Consider the following 21,439-nt stretch of genomic DNA (forward strand, 5'->3'; position numbering starts at 1 on the left):
GGTAGGTAGGTAGTCAGGTAGGTAGCCCCTAATTCATTATGATCCACACCTGGTTTGGCTTTAAAGCTGCAGCAAAATTTGCAACAAAACTGCACTGTGTAATAGCACCTATAGGTTGGGTTTTCACTTGGCAGTTTTTTTCCACATAGGTAGCTAGCTATGTAACCAGGAGTGGATTCAAAAAAGAGTAAAAGTAGCATTTATGTTTTAATCTAATTAATTTTGCTCCAAACCGGGTTTTGGCTTCAAAATTGCACAAAAAAGATTTTGTTCACATCAGTGTTGGAGCTCCATTCAGGGAGCTACATTTGCTGAATTTGTTTCCATGACAGGACATAAGCGGAGAAAAGAATACTGCAAAACAACGGACCATCCAGCTCAGTTTTTCTGGCATGAATGGAGTTTGTAACAGAGCTCCCGAATGGAGCTCCGACCTTCCCTCATGCCCAGACTGCTGTGCACTAAACTTTTATTAGCTGTCCTGTGTGGATTTCACTCCTAGAGTATGCAGTGACAGGCTGGAAGTGTAGTAAAACTTGCAGTCCTCTAAGTCAGCCTCCAGCACCAGTGCTATACCTAGGCTATACCTAGGCTGGCCGAAAAAGGGAATGACAGATCCCTCTACCAACCTTTCTGTCATTCCATAAAAATCTAGCTCTGTAAACAGGAATTACCAAAGTTACTAGCAAACTATGTTTTGCTAAGGATAGCCAGCTACACTGGGGTTCACACATTTCACCAAGCTTGCCGTGCATAAGGAGTACATTTCCTGGAATCTCATAGACACAAGAGAAGAATCTTCGTAAAAATTAGCAATTCACGACTGCTATTCCTGTCTATTTCTCACACCTTGATATTAAGTTTTACTAAACATGATAATAAAATGATAATTTCTTACATTCTAATAAAAATACCCAAAGTCAGTTTATTCTGTTGTCTGTCTCTTTAAGTGAAAAAAGAAGTAAATTTGAGTAGCCGTATTAGTCCAGTGATGCAGATGCAAATCAAAAAATGTTGCAGTATCTTCTAATAACTTTTTTATTGGACTAACAGCATTTTGTAGAGACAAGCTTTCGGGATTCCTCCCTTTATCAAGTCCAAAAAAGAATATACATATGAAATGTTTCTCAATTATTACTTATTTTATGAGTCACATATTTGATCTTTGGAGGAATATTTTTCTGGAAATATATTTCCACTTGCCACCAGGGGTCTCCTTTTACCAGAAAGCTCATGAATTAAACAACAACGGAAAAGTGAGTTCACTTTTTCACAGCAGCGATTTTAAGGCCAAGTGACATACTGTCATATATCAGCATAGACTAAAAGTTAATAATGTTTCCTATGAAAGCTTATAGCATGGAATTCAGACCTTGTCCTCGTGCTTTGTTTCCTTTGGAAGAAAAGAGATGAATGTCATCCAAAATGTGATACAACAATCTTGGTGGTTGCAATCCTCAAAAAAGGCCTAAAACTGACTGGTTACTTCCACACAAGTTGGTATGCTTTCTTGAATGGTAAAAATAACACAAAATTAAAAGGAATTTACTAGTATTTAAAGGGGTACCCCGCGATCAGACATGTTATCCCCTATCCTTTGGGTGCCTGTGTTTGCCAGTCATCCGGCACTGCACAGAGCCCCTCCACTCATGTCTATGGAAGGAGGCGTGACGCCCCCTCCACTCATGTCTATGGGAGGAGGAACTCTGTGCAGTGCCGGATGACTGGCAAACACAGGCACCCCGCCCCCTCCACTCATGTCTATGGGAGGAGGCGTGACGCCCCCTCCACTTATGTCTATGGCAGGAGGAACTCCGTGCAGTGCCGGATTATTGGCAAACAAAGGCACCCCGCCCCTTCCACTCATGTCTATGGGAGGAGGCGTGACGGGTGTGTACTAGCCGTCACGCCCCAGGCTTCCGTGACCATAACACCGCAGCAGTGTCCCAAAGATTGCGGAGGTCCCCGTGGCCGGACCCCTTGTGATCAGACATGTTATCCCCTATTCTTTGGATAGGGGATTACATGTATAGGGGCAGAGTACCCCTTTAACCATCAGGTTAGTCTCAGAATCCAGTTAAATTAATTGCAGTTTCTTCCTAATCTATATTACTTCACACAGGACCACATCAAGTTTCCAATTCCTGCCTTGACCACCGCAATGTTATCACCATAGAGGGCACGTCATAGTGTAGGACCATAAAGAGCTCAGAACTAAGAGGTTCAGAGACGGGGACAGTAAATTCTTTTCCATAAACTGTGTTATTAGAATTCCTCTTTCATTGTCATTCCATTGAATGCAGTAAAGGACTGTACTCATTGCAAAACACTTGGCATATGAAACTTTCCTGAGGCAAAACAGGTCTTGTGATGCCAGATCTTTCTGTTTAGGGAAAGGAATGATGCAACTAACCTTCAAAAGAGCACGTCTACACTCCACACTTGTCATCCACTAATGTAGGAAAGAAATGTAAAAGAAAACTACTTAGAAGTTTCTAGACACAGAAAGAGAACTGAAAAAAAGTCACAATACTGCATCATGAAGCACTATAGTAATACTGCAGTTTTTGTGGCCTTTTTAAGCTAAAACAACACTATGGCCCTCATTTACTATTCTAAACCGACTTGTTTTGTCGGGTTTTTTTGGCGCATCTTTGTCTGCGACATGTTGCAGACATCGTGCGCCAGTCTGCGACACGATGCAACATTTTTTCCCGACGTGGATTCTCCCAAACCCGAAAAAGGGGCGTAACCCGACATTTCTGAGCTTTCCCACGTATTTATAAAGGTTTCCAACCCGAATATGTTGAATTGTTGTGGATTTTTTCCCGACAACTCAGAGGAGTTGGAAACCAAAACCAACAAAACCCACGTGCGACAAACAGGATGCGACATAATAATAAATACCAGGGGAAAAAAGCAGTCGAGTAAGAAAGCAAGATAGACTTACAACCCGATTTTCTAAGTAAATGAGGGCCTATGTATACTAAGTACGTGTGAAGGAAGCGTTAAAATGACCTCATCATGACTAACAATAATTTACTCCAGCAAGTGTAGGATCTTTCTAGAATGATCTAAATCTCCGGTGCCAAGGTTGAAGTATGTTTGCAATGTAAAGATGTTATGTTTGTGATGTCTACAAGAGTGTGTTTATGTTAGTGTCATTTTTTGGGTATTATATTACTCCAATGATCTGTGTGTTTTTTTCCTCTGCAAAAGGGACTATTTTATTTATTTATTTATTTATTTCTTTATGTTAAAGAGAAGCAGTTGGACCCTTTTAATTAACCAATACTGTGTTGCAGAACTAATTTTAATATATTTGTTGCAATAGCCGCTGTGTTCAGCAGTCACGTGTGTGAGAAGGAATGGGGGAACCAGCGATCATACATTTATTTTCTATGTGGAAACTCCTTTTGTGGGTAACCCCTTTAACTTCTGTAAATAGCAAGTACAAAATATGTAAGTAATAGATACATTATAACAGGTTACTAGGAAAGAAGTACAGATTCAATCAGAAACATAACCTAATATTGGTTATTCCTAGAGTCCATGCTTTATATGTGTGCACTTGATGGAGGCAGTCAATAACAGATATATATATATACCACATATATATCACATGTATATTAATTATGCGCTGACAAGAAGTGGTATCAAGACAGCAGGGCCATAAAGGACAGATGCAATCTTGTTTCGGCAGCCCTGAAGGGCTCATGGCAAAGCTGTATCATGTAGGGCAGCTGTAGCATTTATGAGAGTTCATGAGTCCATATTGCATAGTTTATCTACAGAACACAGTTGAAAATACAAACACTCTAAAAAAGTAGTTAAAGGGGTACTCCCGTACCCCAGCGTTCTGAACATTTTGTTCGTGATCGTGATGTCACGGCCACACCCCTTGTGACATTACGCAACAATCCTCAATTCATGCCTATGTGAGGGAGCATGGTGGCCGTCAAGCCCCCTTCCATAGACATGAATGGAGGTGGCGTGATGTCCTGGGGGGTGTGACCATGAGGTCAAGTCCACTGTCGCCAGAACCCGGTGTTTGTTTAGAATGCTGTTAGGGGATAAGATGTCTAGAAGCGGAGTATCCCTTTAAGCATAAGAAGCAATAAAGTCTTGTTGCAGAGTAGATCCTGGAATAGTTTTCGATAACACATAGCTTGTGGCACAGACAAAAGTGCAACTCAAAAAAAAATGTTAAAGGGGTTGTACAGAATAAGGAAAACATTGCTGCTTTCTCCCACAACCTGTCCATGGGTTGTGTCTGATATTGTTGCCAAGCTCCAATTAAAGTGTAACTGTCGTCAACAAAATCTTTTTATATAATGTAGATAATACAATTATATGTATATTTGTAATATTCATTGGTTAAAAAATTTGTACATTTTTGTCCCTACAGCTATTGTCTGTGTGTCTCAAATACCAAATACAGGAAGTGTTGATGGACAAGCATGGCTCTGTGCACTGAGGACAAGCAGGGCTCTGTACACTGAGGACAAGCAGGGCTCTGTACACTGAGGACAAGCAGGGCTCTGTGCACTGAGGACAAGCAGGGCTCTGTACACTGAGGACAAGCAGAGCTCTGTGCACTGAGGACAAGCAGGCTTCTGTGCACTGAGGACAAGCAGGGCTCTGTACACTGAGGACAAGCAGGGCTCTGCTCACTGAGGACAAGCAGGGCTCTGTGCAGTGAGGACAAGCAGGGCTCTGTACATTGAAGACGAGCAGGGCTCTGTACTCTGAGGACAGGCAGGGCTCTGTGCACTGAGGACAAGCAGGGCTCTGTACATTGAGGACGAGCAGGGCTCTGTACTCTGAGGACGGGCAGGGCTCTGTGCAGTGAGGACAAGCAGGGCTCTGTACATTGAGGATGAGCAGGGCTCTGTACTCTGAGGACAGGCAGGGCTCTGCTCACTGAGGACAAGCAGGGCTCTGTGCAGTGAGGACAAGCAGGGCTCTGTACATTGAAGACGAGCAGGGCTCTGTACTCTGAGGACAGGCAGGGCTCTGTGCACTGAGGACAAGCAGGGCTCTGTACATTGAGGACGAGCAGGGCTCTGTACTCTGAGGACGGGCAGGGCTCTGTGCAGTGAGGACAAGCAGGGCTCTGTACATTGAGGACGAGCAGGGCTCTGTACTCTGAGGACAGGCAGGGCTCTGTGCACTGAGGACAAGCAGGGCTCTGTACATTGAGGACGAGCAGGGCTCTGTACTCTGAGGACGGGCAGGGCTCTGTGCACTGAGGACAAGCAGGGCTCTATGCACTGAGGACAAGCAGGGCTCTGTGTAGTGAGGACAAGCAGGGCTCTGTACATTGAGGACGAGCAGGGCTCTGTACTCTGAGGACAGGCAGGGCTCTGCACTGAGGACAAGCAGGGCTCTATGCACTGAGGACAAGCAGGGCTCTGTACTGTAAGGGCAAGCAGGGCTCTGGGCCCTGAGGACAAGCAGGGCTCTGTGCAGTGAGGCTCTATGACATGCTCCTGGCTCACAAATCAGGATGATTGACAAGCCAGGAGCCTACACAGAGCCCTGCCCTTCCTGTATTTGGACTCCTCAAAGAGACACACAGGCAGTAGCTGCAGGGACAGCATTTTTTCACCCAAAAATATACAAATTTTTTAACCAATGTATATTACAAATATACATATAGTGGTATTATCTACATTACAAAAAAAGTTTTTGTTGACGACAGGTACACTCTACACTCTAAATGGGGCTGAGCTGCAATAGTAAACACAACTTATGTACAGGTGCGGAATGGTTTATGGATGAACACAGCCATGTTTTTCAATTCTTTCCTTTAAAGGTTATATCAGATTTAATAATATGCCTATTCGGCTGTACTGTGATCTTTGGCGTCTCTCGGTGCACCAATATGGCCATCTGCCCACTCCTTTAACAATACCCTCTCAGCAGTCTCCTCGAGTTACATCACTGCAGATGGTGGCTCAGTATTCATGAGAGGGGATTGTTCGAAGTGTGAATGAGGGCCATATCGGTGCACCGAGAAGTAAAGGAATGACCCCAGTGCACCCAATGACCTAATTTGCATATGAGTAAAACTTTTATTACAGGTAGTGATGCACTGGAATGTCATATTAAAGGTACTATAATGGGCATAGTAATAGTTCCTATTAGAATGCCCTAACCGACTGAAAGATTAAATTTAAGGAGTATAAGCTAACGCTGTATATTCTCCTATACAATAAAAGCTTAAGAGGCATTTATCAAGGTCTAAATCGACTATATATTTGCAAAGTTGCGATGTACCATACATTTGGCAAATCCAGAAAGCATTTTGTGGCACGGTTTAAGCGTGGTTACCTAGGCACACAGTTTACACACTGATTTAGGATGTGTGACTTTTTCAAAAGTTTTTATGATGTGTTTTGCAAAAAGGTCACTTCAGCCAGGACTTGGTGCAGGCAACCTTGCCAGGGTGACTGACAAGTGGGATCCACATTAACTCTAAGTCGTGCGTAAACATAAGCTGGCAATTATCAAATGGCACAGACAACAAGGGACCCCCCCATGATTTTTTGAAATAATTATATATATTTCAAAAAGGGGTGTGAATGCTAGGCTCTGGGGGGTGTGAGCCAGCATAATATTTACACCCCGAGTGACACTGTGAGTCACACCCCACTACACCCAACATGCCCTGAGTGTGACTATTGGCAGTGCACCAGCCACTGCATGTTGTCAGGCCTCACCGGAGGTGCTTATGACCACATAGTTACTTACTGTGCTACCAAACTGGTTTGACTTTAGGCTACGCCCGGGACAGGAGCATAATTACACTCTATGGTCCATATGTATCAATGGAGACAAATATGTGTCTGTTTTTTTTTTTTTTTCAGACAGATAGCAACCAGTTACAGTTCATCTTTCTTTGCAAGGAAGAACCAGTAATCTGTGCACTGGCCCTTTAAATATATATTATGCAATCACTGTCAATACGGAAATACCCAGCATTAAAGGGGTTATCCAGGATTAGAAAAACAGAGCTGATTTATTCCAAAAACAACACCATCCTTGTCCTCAGGTTGTGTGTGCTATTCCAGCTCAGTTCCATTGAAGTGAATGGAGCCATACTGTAATATTGCATTTTTTTTTTGCATATTTTGTTAAAAGAAATTAGCTCTGTTTTCCTATTCCTGGATAACCCCTTTAATGTCTTACCCTGTGAGTGTAACTTACTAATAATCTTCTGTCTACAATAACAATTAAAACTGTTTCTATCTTCTGTTTCTAGATAGAGCCCTTAGATTCCATGGAACTTCTGTTGAGAAACATTAGATTGGAGTCAAAGTTTAAAGTGGTACTCTGCCCCTAGACATCTTATCCCCTATCCAAGTATAGGGGATAAAATGTCTGTTTGCGGGAGTCCCGCCGCTGGGGACCCCAGCGATCCCTCCTGCAGCCACTAGTTATCTGCAGCACAGGGTCGGCGATTTGTGACGTCACAACCCTGCCCCTTCGTGGCGGCCACCCCCGCGATCAAACATCTTATCCCCTATCCTTGGATAGGGGTTAAGATGTCTAGGCGCGGAGTACTCCTTTAATGGTTGATAAGATTTGCCTGCATTTCCTGAATAGTAAAGCAAGTTGTTATAATTTATTACTGTATTACTAGGCTTGACAGGATTCCAGACACCGCCTCTAATGCTGTCTCTACAACATGTGATAATTGCTCATTATCTTGAGAAACTTCTAGTACAGTTTTAATTTTCTACCTTCTGGATCCTAAAATAGACGCCACGGTATTTGTTTTATAATGCAGCACATGCCTTTTATTATAATAAATGAAGAACAAGAAAAGGTGCCAAAGGCAATAAGCCAACTAGGTTCAAGTTCAAAATTTGCCCGAATATTTGCTTAGCAAGTTAACTCCCAGCTTTAACAAACCAAAACAATAACACAAATAGCTTCTATACAAACCCTGTCTTTGTACAAGTACAGTACTGTCATTTTATACTACGCCAACGTAATAAAGTCAAATAATTTTTGCTTTTAGGCAACTTCTCAAATTTTTTTTTTTTTAGCACTATTGTTATTACACCTTCCGCAGTATCCTCAGTATCTTCTTTTCTGCATGAGGCATGCGTGCGAATACAGCATTACAGAGTCCTTCATATCACATTGCCAATCTGTTATCGTTATGGTACTATTACATTCTTGGAAAAGCTTTAGACACAAAATAGTTCAAAACATTCCATAAGTCAAATATACATAATGTCCCAGATTTATCAATCTCTCTAAAACCTAAACTGCCTGGTTTTACACATAACAACCAACCACAGCTCAGGTTTTTTTTTTTTTTAGTTTTTTTTTATTACCAGGGCTCTTCAAGCTATAAAAGCTGAGCTGTGATTGGTTGTAATGGGCAAAACCAGAAAGTTTTGGTTTCATTTGCAAATGATGTGCCAAAGCTATCTTGTACGGCTGTTTTAGGTTGCTTTACTGTATATTCAAACATAATTCACAATTATACTACTCCTTCTCAGACAACAGTGCATTGTGGGAGGTCAAATAACAGTTACACATGGAAGGCCTGTTTTCAAGTAATGATTTTTTAAAAACAGCATAATTCTTGTTTAAACATAAGTAGCCATGCTCTATGCCAGTGTTTTCCAACCGGGGTGCCCTTGGCTTCATTTCCATCGTGCCTGTAAACGTGACAGTTCCTTGTGTAACCACCATGCCTGAAGCTTCACCAGGTATTTTACATAACCATTGTGCCTATAGACGTGACAGGTCTTTTCGTAAACCATCGTACCTGTAGATGTGAGAGGTCTTTGCCTAACCCTCCTGCCTGTACACATGACTGGTCTTGCATAACCATTTTTTTTATAACCAACTATGTGTCATGTGAAACTATAACTCAGAAAGTGTGTCAGTAACAATAACTACACAGTGCATCCCACTTCAGGTGTGGCAGGTATGAAGGGAATACGACCCCTATGTGCCATGATGTTGTTTCTCTGAAAGCGTGTCAGTAACAACAACTCCGCAGTGCATCCTCCTACAGCCGTGTTAGTTATAAAGAGTATACAGCCACCTATATGTCGTGATGTTGTTGCTCTGAAGACGTGTCAGTGACAACAACGGCGCAGTGCATTCCCCTGCAGACATGGCAGGTATGATGGGTATACCACCGCCTATGTGTCGTGATGTTGTCACTCTGAAAACATCATAAGCAACCTTTAAGGGGTAAACCCCTTGTGGGGACAACCCTTACTAGAAACCCCCCGAAAAAATTTAAACTTTAGGTCAGGGGAGGAGAGAGTAACCTGTCCTGTATACTCTCTTGTAGCTGACACTTGTTTGGCAAGTGCTCTGTGTACTGTGATCTGTACACTAATGTGTCAGACTTGATTAATGCTATTCAAATGCCTAACCGCTGTCTAAAACCATTAACTAGCCCCCCCCCCCCCCCGACGTTTCGCTGAACAAGTCAGCTTTGTCAAGGGCTGTGGGGCTAATGGTGCTCCGGATGCCAGACAAAGTTTATATAACTTCTCCTAGTGACAGTTTCCTGTCATGGTATTCTCCAATCCTTTACTTGTACGTCATGTTCTCCTGCATCGCGAGACACTATGGCCTATCATATGCTTGCGGTGTTATGATGTATTATGCCTGCAAGCATATTGGCCAATCAAGTTCTTTGTTACGGTTTGTCACGTGCTCGTGCTTGCGCCTATCCGTGCTTTTGTTTACATATAACATCACTGACAATTCACGTCTCGCAGGTAGGGTGTATCTAGGCACACTCGGCCGTAAGTCTCGCAAGAACTACTCGCGGCCATGTTTTCTTGCGCATGTCATCCGACTTAGTGCAGTGGACTCCAGCCGATATGTAAGGCGCATGTCTTGGAGCTGAGATGGTGATTACTGTTCTCAGGGTATCTCTAGGAATAATATTTTTTTATATTTATTTTTTATTTATTTATTTAGATATTGGAATTGTGAAAGTAACTTGTGTTGCTAAAGTATTATAGTTTATTGTGGGAGAGGATACTGTTATCATATTATTCCCCAATTCTTATATACTGGGCTATTATTTATTCAGTAAGCCGAAGGAGCTACAGTTGGCTCTCTATCTGGGTCTTCACTGTATATGTTCATATAGCAGAAATAAATAGAACGTGTCCATCAAATATATGTCAGCGCATCTGTCAACTTGTATGATCTTGCTATTGTAATAAGAATAAAATGAGAATAGATGATTCCAGGTAAGTATCTCATTATATGATATATCGCATATTATAGTTTGTTGTATTCATGTTTATAATTTGTTGTATTTCTTCATGTTCAGGTAAACTATTCCACCCTGAAGATGCTTTTCCGCACTCCAAATTCCTTCCTGCTATGTTTTCAACGGAGGACCATCCTCTGGCTCGTCTGGTAAGATGACATGATATACTTGTGTCATGACTAGTTTAATGGAGAATCACTGGAGAATTAGTTAGATTTATACTTGATAAAAACTACTTTGTCTTGCATACTCATACTATGTCTGTAACAGGTGTCCAAATAATAATTCTTGTTTATTCAAGGAACGCCGCAAATGTGAGTTCTTCGTTTAGGCCCACTGGACATTTGCTATTCAGGCGGTAAATCCACCTTGCTTCCTCCCTTAACAATAGTTTGTCTACGTTCCCTTTTCTGGGGCCAATCCTTATTTGGCAGAGGCCCCAGAATCTTAGTATGTCGGTTTGATTGTTGTGTTTGAGTTTAATATGCCTTGCCAGAGGAGTGTCTACTCCTGTCCTAATTGTACTTATATGTTTACTGATCCTTTTACGTAGTTCCTGTACAGTTTTTCCTACGTATAATTTCGGACAGGTACATGTGGCGATGTATACGACATTTTGGCTACTACAGTTCAGAAATCTGATAGTATATTCCTTAAGGTCCACTGGGTTAGTGAATTTCTTAATTTTAGGCATGAATTTGCACGTCGAACAGTGGCCATATGGATGTGATCCAATCGGTGGATCAGGAATCCATGTTCCCAGACTTGTGCCCTCCTTGTTGTGATAACTGTGCACTAATAGATCACGAATTTTAGAGCCTCTTTGATATGTTACGTTGGGTCTTTCACCAATCACGGTTTGTAGATCTGGATCTACCCTCAAAACATGCCAGTGTCGTTTGAGGATTTGCATTATCTTAGATGCATATACATCATATGTGCCAATGCATCTAATGGTTTTGTCTTCTGTTGGTAATGTAGTTTTAGTTCTCAGTAGTTTCATTCTATCCATGTTTTTTACTTTGTTAAATGTTCTCCTCCATGCTTCTTGGGATAGCCTCTGTTGATAAATCTCTGCATTAGGTTCGCGCTCTCTGCCTGAAATGTCTTGTCTTCTGAGCAGTTCCTTTTTGCTCGTAAATACTGCCCATTAGGTATACTCCGTTTCAGGGTGCCAGGGTGCCAACTATTCCAAGGAAGGAAGCTATTGGTAGCTGTAGGCTTCCTATAAATATCTCTCTGAATATTCAAATCACTATCGATGTATATTGTGATGTCTAAGAAGTTAATTCTTTGGCCTCCTATCTCCATGGTATATCCATCCCTATATTGTTGGAATTCAAATGGTCAACAAATTCTTGAAAAAGTGAAGTGTCGCCCTCCCAAAAAATCAAAATATCATCAATATACCTCCCCCAAAATAAAATGTGCTTGGTGAAGTGTTGTAAAGTGTCCCCAAAAACAAAAGTGCTTTCCCACCACCCTAAAAATAAATTTGCAAAAGATGGTGCACACGTGGTCCCCATAGCTGTACCCTTCACCTGTTTATAAAACACACCCCCAAAGAGAAAAAAATTGTGGGTAAGTACATAGTCCAATATTGTTAAAACAAATTTGTTATGTCTCTCAAAGTGCGTGCTGCAAGTGCTCAGAAAAGTGTTTACCGCTGTGATTCCCAGTTTGTAGTCAATATTACTATACAGACTTTCCACATCGAGACTCATTAGTGTGGTGTTGGGTGTAACTGTCAAATCATGTATTTTAGTGACTGTGTCTTTTGTGTCCTTAAGGTACGAGGGGAGGGATGATACAAAGCGAGAGAGGATTTTATCCACCTATATACTCATGCCCTGTGTCACATTGTTGTTTCCTGACACTATAGGGCGTCCTTTGATCGGATTATGGTCTTTATGGGTTTTCGGGAGGACATAGAAAGTTGATATGACAGGATGTGGGTCATATATGTATTTGTATTCATTATCTGTTATTAAATTATCACCTTTCGTTGTGTCCAAAATGAGTTTCAATTCCAAAAGAAATTGTTTAGTAGGGTCTTTCGGTAAGATAACATATGTCTCACTATCATTTAGTAGCTGATATACCATATCCTCATAGTCTATTTTGTTCATTACCACAATGTTTCCACCTTTGTCAGATGGTTTGACTATTAATGTATCATTCTTTTGTAGGTTTTGGAGGGCTGTGCGTTCATCAGGATCAAGTTTTCCATGGATAAGATGGGCCTGTGGTCTGATCTTCTTGATGTCTTGTGTGACCAGATTTACAAAGGTATCTATATTTGAAAACTGTGATATTGGTGGGGTCATTCTTGATCTGGGCTTCAGACTTGTAAATGGGGCGGTAATGGAGACCTCTGTTCCTTCATTTTCCTCCAACAGATCATATAATTTCTCTAGAGCCATGGTATCTCTCTGTCTTGTAATGTTTTCCGCACTGGCATTGCGCATGTGCCACTTATGCAGTGCTAGTTTACGGGCAAAAAGGTTTATGTCTCAAAAGAAGTGTACACTCCGCCTCTGTTAGCTCATGTGTTGACAAATTAAAGATTTGCATATTATCATTCATGGGATATTCAATTCCGTGTTCATTATGGTGACCGTCAGAGTTGTACATTTGGTTACTTGACATGTCCTCCCCATTTAACAACTCCTCATCTACAACATCTGTGGTTGTGGGGGTTGTGTAAGGGGTAATCCCATTATTTGGGGTAAAATTTGTGGGGTTGATTGAGCATTCTCCATGTTCGAATTTGTGGTACCTCCTGGTACCGTGGACTGTCCTAAAAAATGGGGAAGGTGTTATATGCGAAATGGTATGGGATTGCAACACTGGTCTGATGGTATTTGTAGTGGTCTGAAAAATATTTTCCGGTCTTGCAGTATTCGTCCTGTGTGGGTTCAGGCCCATGACTGGCGCTGAGTTGGTTCCTTGGTTCATAACTGTATTCAGCACCTGGGTAGGGGCGTAGGTTCCCGAGGAAAAGGGAGACCATGAACCAGATGGCTGTCCATAATTTGGATTCCATCCTGTTTGGTTAGTTCGTGTGTTTTGTGCCCTTTGATATTAAGGTTTTTTATTTCCTGGGAATTGTGTTTTCCCCTTTTTGTATTTCCTTTTTGTACCTGTTCCTCTACTGCTGGAATTGGAGGTGTCACCCTCAGTACCGGATGTCTCTGTCTCTGATGTCTCTCTACGTGGTATGTATTGTGGTGTATTTCTAGTTCTTGGATTTTTTTCTTTATATGTGTACACTCTTCCTGTACTAAAATCTGTGCAATCCCGTATATATTTCCTATGTTTGCATTCTTTAATTTAGTTTTTGTAGGTTTCCAGGTTCTTTTGTAATTTAGTTTCTAGACTACTGTATTCCTGATGACTTGCAAAAGACTGTATTTGTTGAACTTCCTGTTTCAATTGTGTATTCATTTTTTGTAAGTAGCCTTTTTTGTAGTCCAACAGATACCTGATGAGTCTGAAAATGTGTCAGTAACAACAACTATGCAATATATCCCCCTGCAGACGTGGCAGGTATAATGGGTATACAACCGCCTATGTGTCGTGATGTTGTCACTGTGAAAATGTGTCAGTAACAACAACTATGCAATGTAGCCCCCTAAAGTCATGGCAGGTATAGTGGGTATACAACCGCCTATGTGTTGTGATGCTGTTGTTCTGAAGACGTGTCAGTAACAACAATTATACAATGTATCCCCCTGCAGATGTGGCATGTATGAGGGGTATAAACCACCTACGTGTCGTGAAGCGGTTACATGTCAGTAAAAACAACTACGCAGTGCAAGCCCCTGTAGATGTGGCAGGTATGATAGGAAACAACCGCAATACTATAAGCTTATAAAACTGTATAATGTCATGCACAATATAAATGCCCTGAATGCCTGCACCTAACGCACAAGCGCATGTTAAGCACAAAACACCACGAGTGCCCGTACCGTATGAATGCTATGAATGTGTGAACAAGGGGAGCGTATGAACAGTGTGAATACCCCCTTAACGATGCAGGACATAAATGTACGTCCTATACATGACAGCGAGCATCGGAGCGATGCTCGGGTCATGCGCGGCAGGTCCTGGCTGCTGATAGCAGCCAGGGACCCGCCAGTAATGGCCAACATCCGCGATCGCGCGGATGTCCACCATTAACCCCTCAGATGCCGTTATCTATTGGGACTATTAAAGTGTAAAAATAAAAGTAAAAAAAGAAAAGTAAAAAAAATTAGAAAAATCCCCTCCCCCAACAAAAAATGTAAATTGTCCGTTTTCCCCATTTTACCCCCAAAAAGTGTGAACATTTTTTAAAATAAACATATTTGATATTGCCGCGTGCATAAATATCCGAACTATTAAAATAAAATGTTAATTAACCCGTACGGTGAACAGCGTGAACGTAAAAAAAAAAGTCCAAAATTTATGCTTTTTTATTACATTTTATTCCAAATAAAATTTATAAAAAAATGTGTTAAAAGTTTTATATATGCAAATGTGGTAATTACAGATCACAGCGCAAAAAATTAGCCCTTATACCACCGCTTATACGGAAAATGAAAAAGTTATAGGTCAGCAAAATAGAGGGATTTTAAATGCACTAATTTGGTTTAAAGGTTTGTGATTTTTTTTAAGCGGTATAATAATAGAAAAGTATGTAATCATGGGTATTGACCCACAGAATAAAGAAAACAGATCTATTTTACCATAAAGTGTACAGCATGAAACCTTCCAAAATAAGCAAAATTGTGGTTTTCTTATCAATTTTCCCACACAAATAGTATTTTTTTTGGTTGCTCCATACATTTTATGGTAAAATGAGTGATGTCATTACAAAGGACAACTGGTTGTGCAAAAAACAAGCAATCATACTAGTCTGTGGATGAAAATATAAAAGAGTTATGATTTTTAGAAGGCAAGGAGGAAAAAGCAAAGGCCCAAATGGGCTGAGTCCTTAAAGGGGTACTCCGCCCCTGGCATCTTATCCCCTATCCAAAGGATAGGGGATAAGCTGTTAGATCGCCGTGGTCCCGCTGCTGGGGACCCCTGGGATCGCCGCTGCGGCACCCCGCCATTATTACTGCACAGAGCGAGTTCGCTCTGTGGGTAATGACGGGCGATACAGGGGCCGGAGCAGCGTGACGTCATGGCTCCGTCCCTCATGACATCACGGCCCGTCCCCTTAATGCAAGTCTATGGCAGGGGGCGTGACGACCGCCACGCCCCCTTCCCATAGACTTGTATTGACGGGGGCGGGCCGAGACGTCACGAGGGGCGGAGCCATGACGTAACGATGCTCCGGCCCCTGTATTGCCCGTCATTACGTGCAGAACGATCTCGCTCTGCACAGTAATGATAGCGGGGTGCCGCAGCAGCGATCCTCGGGGTCCCCAGCAGTGGGACCCCGGCGATCTGACACCTTATCCCCTATCTTTTGGATAGGGGATAAGATGTCTAGGGGCGGAGTACCCCTTTAAGGGGATACCCTGATTGCAAAACAGTATGACTGCCATGAACGTGAACAGTACAACTGCCAAGAGTGTCTGACCAGTATAAGTGCTAAGAGTGTATGAACAGTATAGATGCCACGAGCGTGTGAACAATACAAATGCCATTAGCGTATAACAGTATGAGTGCCATGAGTGTAAGGGCAGTATAAATGCGTCGAGCGTATGGACAGTGAAAAGTCATAAATGTGTAAAACAGTATGAATACTATGAGTATATGAAATCGCATATCATGAGCGTATGAATCGTGTAAATACCATGAGTGCAAGAATAATATAAATACTATGAGCATATAAACAGTATCAATGTCACAAGCATATAATTACAATTGCCATGAGCTGGTGAACAATGTAAATACTGTAGGCTAATGCACAGTATAGATTCCATGGGCGTACAAAATGTAAAAATGAAATAAGCATATGAAAAGTATATAAATGCCATGGGCCCAAGAAGAGTATAAACCACCACAAGCATATTGTCACGATGCCGGCTGGCAGGTAGTGGATCCTCTGTGCCAGAGAGGGATTGGCGTGGACCGTGCTAGTGGACCGGTTCTAAGCCACTACTGGTTTTCACCAGAGCCCGCCGCAAAGCGGGATGGTCTTGCTGCGGCGGTAGTGACCAGGTCGTATCCACTAGCAACGGCTCACCTCTCTGGCTGCTGAAGATAGGCGCGGTACAAGGGAGTAGGCAAAAGCAAGGTCGGACGTAGCAGAAGGTCGGGGCAGGCAGCAAGGATCGTAGTCAGGGGCAACGGCAGAAGGTCTGGAAACACAGGCAAGGAACACACAAGGAACGCTTTCACTGGCACTAAGGCAACAAGATCCGGCAAGGGAGTGCAGGGGAAGTGAGGTGATATAGGGAAGTGCACAGGTGAACACACTAATTGGAACCACTGCGCCAATCAGCGGCGCAGTGGCCCTTTAAATCGCAGAGACCCGGCGCGCGCGCGCCCTAGGGAGCGGGGCCGCGCGCGCCGGGACAGAACAGACGGAGAGCGAGTCAGGTAGGGGAGCCGGGGTGCGCATCGCGAGCGGGCGCTACCCGCATCGCGAATCGCATCCCGGCTGGCAGCGGAATCGCAGCGCCCCGGGTCAGAGGACGTGACCGGAGCGCTGCCGCGGGGAGAGTGAAGCGAGCGCTCCGGGGAGGAGCGGGGACCCGGAGCGCTCGGCGTAACAGTACCCCCCCCCTTGGGTCTCCCCCTCTTCTTAGAGCCTGAGAACCTGAGGAGCAGACTTTTGTCTAGGATGTTGTCCTCAGGTTCCCAGGATCTCTCTTCAGGACCACAACCCTCCCAGTCCACTAAAAAAAAATTTTTCCCTCTGACCTTTTTGGCAGCTAAAATTTCTTTGACCGAGAAGATGTCCGAGGAGCCGGAAACAGGAGTGGGAGGAACAGATTTGGGAGAAAAACGGTTGAGGATGAGTGGTTTGAGAAGAGAGACGTGAAAGGCATTAGGGATACGAAGAGAGGGAGGAAGAAGAAGTTTATAAGAGACAGGATTAATTTGACACAAAATTTTGAAAGGACCAAGATAGCGTGGTCCCAACTTGTAGCTAGGGACACGGAAGCGGACATATTTAGCGGAGAGCCATACCTTGTCTCCAGGGGAAAAAACGGGGGGAGCTCTTCTTTTCTTATCCGCGAACTTCTTCATGCGTGATGAAGCCTGTAAGAGAGAATTTTGGGTCTCTCTCCATATGATGGAAAGGTCACGAGAAATTTCATCCACAGCGGGCAGACCAGAGGGCAAGGGAGTAGGGAGGGGGGGAAGAGGGTGACGGCCGTACACCACGAAAAATGGGGATTTGGAGGAAGACTCAGAGACCCTGAAGTTATACGAGAATTCGGCCCATGGGAGGAGATCTGCCCAGTCATCCTGGCGGGAGGAAACAAAATGTCGCAAATAATCACCCAAGATCTGGTTAATCCTTTCTACTTGTCCATTGGACTGGGGATGATATGCAGAAGAAAAATTTAATTTAATCTTGAGTTGTTTACAGAGAGCCCTCCAGAATTTAGACACGAATTGGACGCCTCTATCCGAGACAATCTGCGTAGGCAACCCGTGAAGACGAAAAATGTGTACAAAAAATTGTTTAGCCAACTGAGGCGCAGAAGGAAGACCAGGAAGAGGGATGAAATGTGCCATTTTGGAGAATCGATCAACGACCACCCAAATAACAGTGTTGCCACGGGAAGGGGGTAAATCAGTAATAAAATCCATACCAATCAGAGACCAAGGCTGTTCGGGGACAGGCAGAGGATGAAGAAAACCAGCGGGCTTCTGGCGAGGAGTCTTATCCCGGGCACAGATAGTGCAGGCTCGCACAAAGTCCACAACATCCGTCTCCAGAGTCGGCCACCAATAGAAGCGGGAGATGAGTTGCACAGATTTCTTGATACCCGCATGACCTGCGAGATGGGAGGAGTGACCCCATTTGAGGATTCCGAGGCGTTGGCGAGGAGAAACAAAGGTCTTTCCTGGAGGAGTCTGCCTGATGGAGGCAGGAGAAGTGGAGATCAGGCAGTCAGGTGGAATGATGTGTTGCGGAGAGAGTTCAACTTCTGAGGCATCCGAGGAACGAGAGAGAGCATCGGCCCTAATGTTCTTATCGGCAGGACGAAAGTGAATCTCAAAATTAAATCGGGCAAAGAACAGAGACCACCGGGCCTGGCGAGGATTCAGCCGTTGGGCAGACTGGAGGTAGGAGAGGTTCTTGTGGTCGGTGTAGATAATAACAGGAGAACTAGATCCCTCCAGCAGATGCCTCCATTCCTCAAGTGCTAATTTAATGGCTAGAAGCTCTCGATCCCCGATGGAGTAGTTCCTCTCCGCTGGAGAGAAGGTCCTAGAGAAAAAACCACAAGTGACAGCATGCCCGGAAGAATTTTTTTGTAGAACAGCTCCAGCTCCCACTGAGGAGGCATCAACCTCCAATAGGAAGGGTTTGGAAGGGTCAGGTCTAGAGAGGACGGGAGCCGAAGAAAAGGCAGACTTGAGTCGTTTAAAGGCGTCTTCTGCTTGAGGAGGCCAGGACTTGGGATCAGCATTTTTTTTGGTTAAAGCCACGATAGGAGCCACAATGGTAGAAAAATGTGGAATAAATTGCCTGTAATAATTGGCGAACCCCAAAAAGCGTTGGATAGCACGGAGTCCGGAGGGGCGTGGCCAATCTAAGACGGCAGAGAGTTTGTCTGGATCCATCTGTAGTCCCTGGCCAGAGACCAAATATCCTAGAAAAGGAAGAGATTGGCATTCAAACAGACATTTCTCAATTTTGGCATAGAGTTGGTTGTCACGAAGTCTCTGAAGAACCATACGGACATGCTGGCGGTGTTCTTCTAGATTGGCAGAAAAAATTAGGATATCGTCCAGATATACAACAACACAGGAGTATAACAGATCACGAAAAATTTCATTGACAAAGTCTTGGAAGACGGCAGGGGCGTTGCACAGTCCAAAGGGCATGACCAGATACTCAAAGTGTCCATCTCTGGTGTTAAATGCCGTTTTCCACTCGTCCCCCTCTCTGATGCGGATGAGGTTATAGGCGCCTCTTAAGTCCAATTTAGTGAAGATGTGGGCACCTTGGAGGCGATCAAAGAGTTCAGAGATGAGGGGTAAGGGGTAGCGGTTCTTAACCGTGATTTTATTAAGACCGCGGTAGTCAATGCAAGGACGTAGGGAGCCATCTTTTTTGGACACAAAGAAAAATCCGGCTCCGGCAGGAGAGGAGGATTTACGGATAAAGCCCTTTTTTAGATTCTCCTGGACGTATTCGGACATGGCAAGAGTCTCTGGGGCAGAGAGAGGATAAATTCTGCCCCGGGGTGGAGTAGTGCCCGGGAGGAGGTCGATAGGGCAATCATAAGGCCTGTGAGGAGGTAGAGTCTCAGCTTGTTTTTTGCAGAAAACATCCGCGAAGTCCATATAGGCCTTAGGGAGACCGGTTACTGGAGGAACCACAGAGTTACGGCAAGGGTTACTGGGAACCGGTTTTAGACAGTTCTTGGAACAAGAGGACCCCCAACTCTTGATCTCCCCAGTGGACCAATCCAGGGTAGGGGAATGAAGTTGAAGCCAGGGAAGTCCAAGGAGAATTTCCGAGGTGCAATTGGGGAGGACCAAAAGTTCAATCCTCTCATGATGAGATCCGATGCTCATAAGAAGGGGCTCCGTGCGGAAACGTATGGTACAGTCCAATCTTTCATTATTTACACAATTGATGTAGAGGGGTCTGGCGAGACTGGTCACCGGAATGTTGAACCTGTTGACGAGAGAGGCCAAAATAAAATTTCCTGCAGATCCAGAGTCCAAGAAGGCCACTGTAGAGAAGGAGAAGGCAGAGGCAGACATCCGCACAGGCACAGTAAGACGTGGAGAAGCAGAGTAGATGTTACGCCGAGCGCTCCGGGTCCCCGCTCCTCCCCGGAGCGCTCGCTACACTCTCCTCACTGCAGCGCTCCGGTTGGTTCCACGGACCCGGGGCGCTGCGATACCGCCTCCGGCCGGGATGCGATTCGCGATGCGGGTAGCGCCCGCTCGCGATGCGCACCCCGGCTCCCGTACCTGACTCGCTCTCCGTCAGTTCTGTCCCGGCGCGCGCGGCCCCGCTCCCTAGGGCGCGCGCGCGCCGGGTCTTTGCGATTTAAAGGGCCACTGCGCCGCTGATTGGCGCAGTGGTTCCAATTAGTGTTTACACCTGTGCACTTCCCTATATCACCTCACTTCCCCTTCACTCCCTCGCCGGATCTTGTTGCCATCGTGCCAGTGAAAGCGTTTCCTTGTGTGTTCCTAGCCTGTGTTCCAGACCTCCTGCCGTTGCCCCTGACTACGATCCTTGCTGCCTGCCCCGACCTTCTGCTACGTCCGACCTTGCTTCTGTCTACTCCCTTGTACCGCGCCTATCTTCAGCAGCCAGAGAGGTTGAGCCGTTGCTAGGGGATACGACCTGGTCACTACCGCCGCAGCAAGACCATCCCGCTTTGCGGCGGGCTCTGGTGAAAACCAGTAGTGACTTAGAACCGATCCTCTAGCACGGTCCACGCCAATCCCTCTCTGGCACAGAGGATCCACTACCTGCCAGCCGGCATCGTGACAGTAGATCCGGCCATGGATCCCGCTGAAGTTCCTCTGCCAGTTGTCGCTGACCTCACCACGGTGGTCGCCCAGCAGTCACAACAGATAGCGCAACAAGGCCAACAGCTGTCTCAACTGACTGTTATGCTACAACAGTTACTACCACAGCTCCAGCAATCATCTCCTCCGCCAGCTCCTGCACCTCCTCCGCAGCGAGTGGCCGCTTCTGGACTACGACTATCCTTGCCGGATAAATTTGATGGGGACTCAAAGTTTTGCCGTGGCTTTCTTTCCCAATGTTCATTACACTTGGAGATGATGTCGGACCAGTTCCCCACTGAAAGGTCTAAGGTGGCTTTCGTAGTCAGCCTGCTGTCTGGAAAAGCCCTGGCTTGGGCCACACCGCTCTGGGACCGCAATGACCCCGTCACTGCCTCTGTACACTCCTTCTTCTCGGAAATTCGAAGTGTCTTTGAGGAACCTGCCCGAGCCTCTTCTGCCGAGACTGCCCTGTTGAACCTGGTCCAAGGTAATTCTTCCGTTGGCGAGTAT

The 21,439-nt window shown here is 44.6% G+C and overlaps 1 protein-coding gene across 1 annotated transcript in view; it reads left to right on the plus strand.

Annotated features, from left to right (window-relative positions):
- The window catches only part of WSB1 (WD repeat and SOCS box containing 1), a 116,034-nt gene that overhangs the window by 31,084 nt on the left and 63,511 nt on the right, over positions 1-21,439 (plus strand). Inside the window, exons 2-3 of the mRNA XM_056556356.1 lie at positions 10,331-10,419; positions 12,460-12,559. Coding sequence (XP_056412331.1) covers positions 10,384-10,419; positions 12,460-12,559 — 136 coding nt within the window. The 5' untranslated portion in view covers positions 10,331-10,383. The remainder of the gene's footprint in view (positions 1-10,330; positions 10,420-12,459; positions 12,560-21,439) is intronic.

This window comes from Hyla sarda, chromosome 2 (genome assembly GCF_029499605.1).
Source record: "Hyla sarda isolate aHylSar1 chromosome 2, aHylSar1.hap1, whole genome shotgun sequence".
Lineage (NCBI taxonomy): Eukaryota > Metazoa > Chordata > Amphibia > Anura > Hylidae > Hyla > Hyla sarda.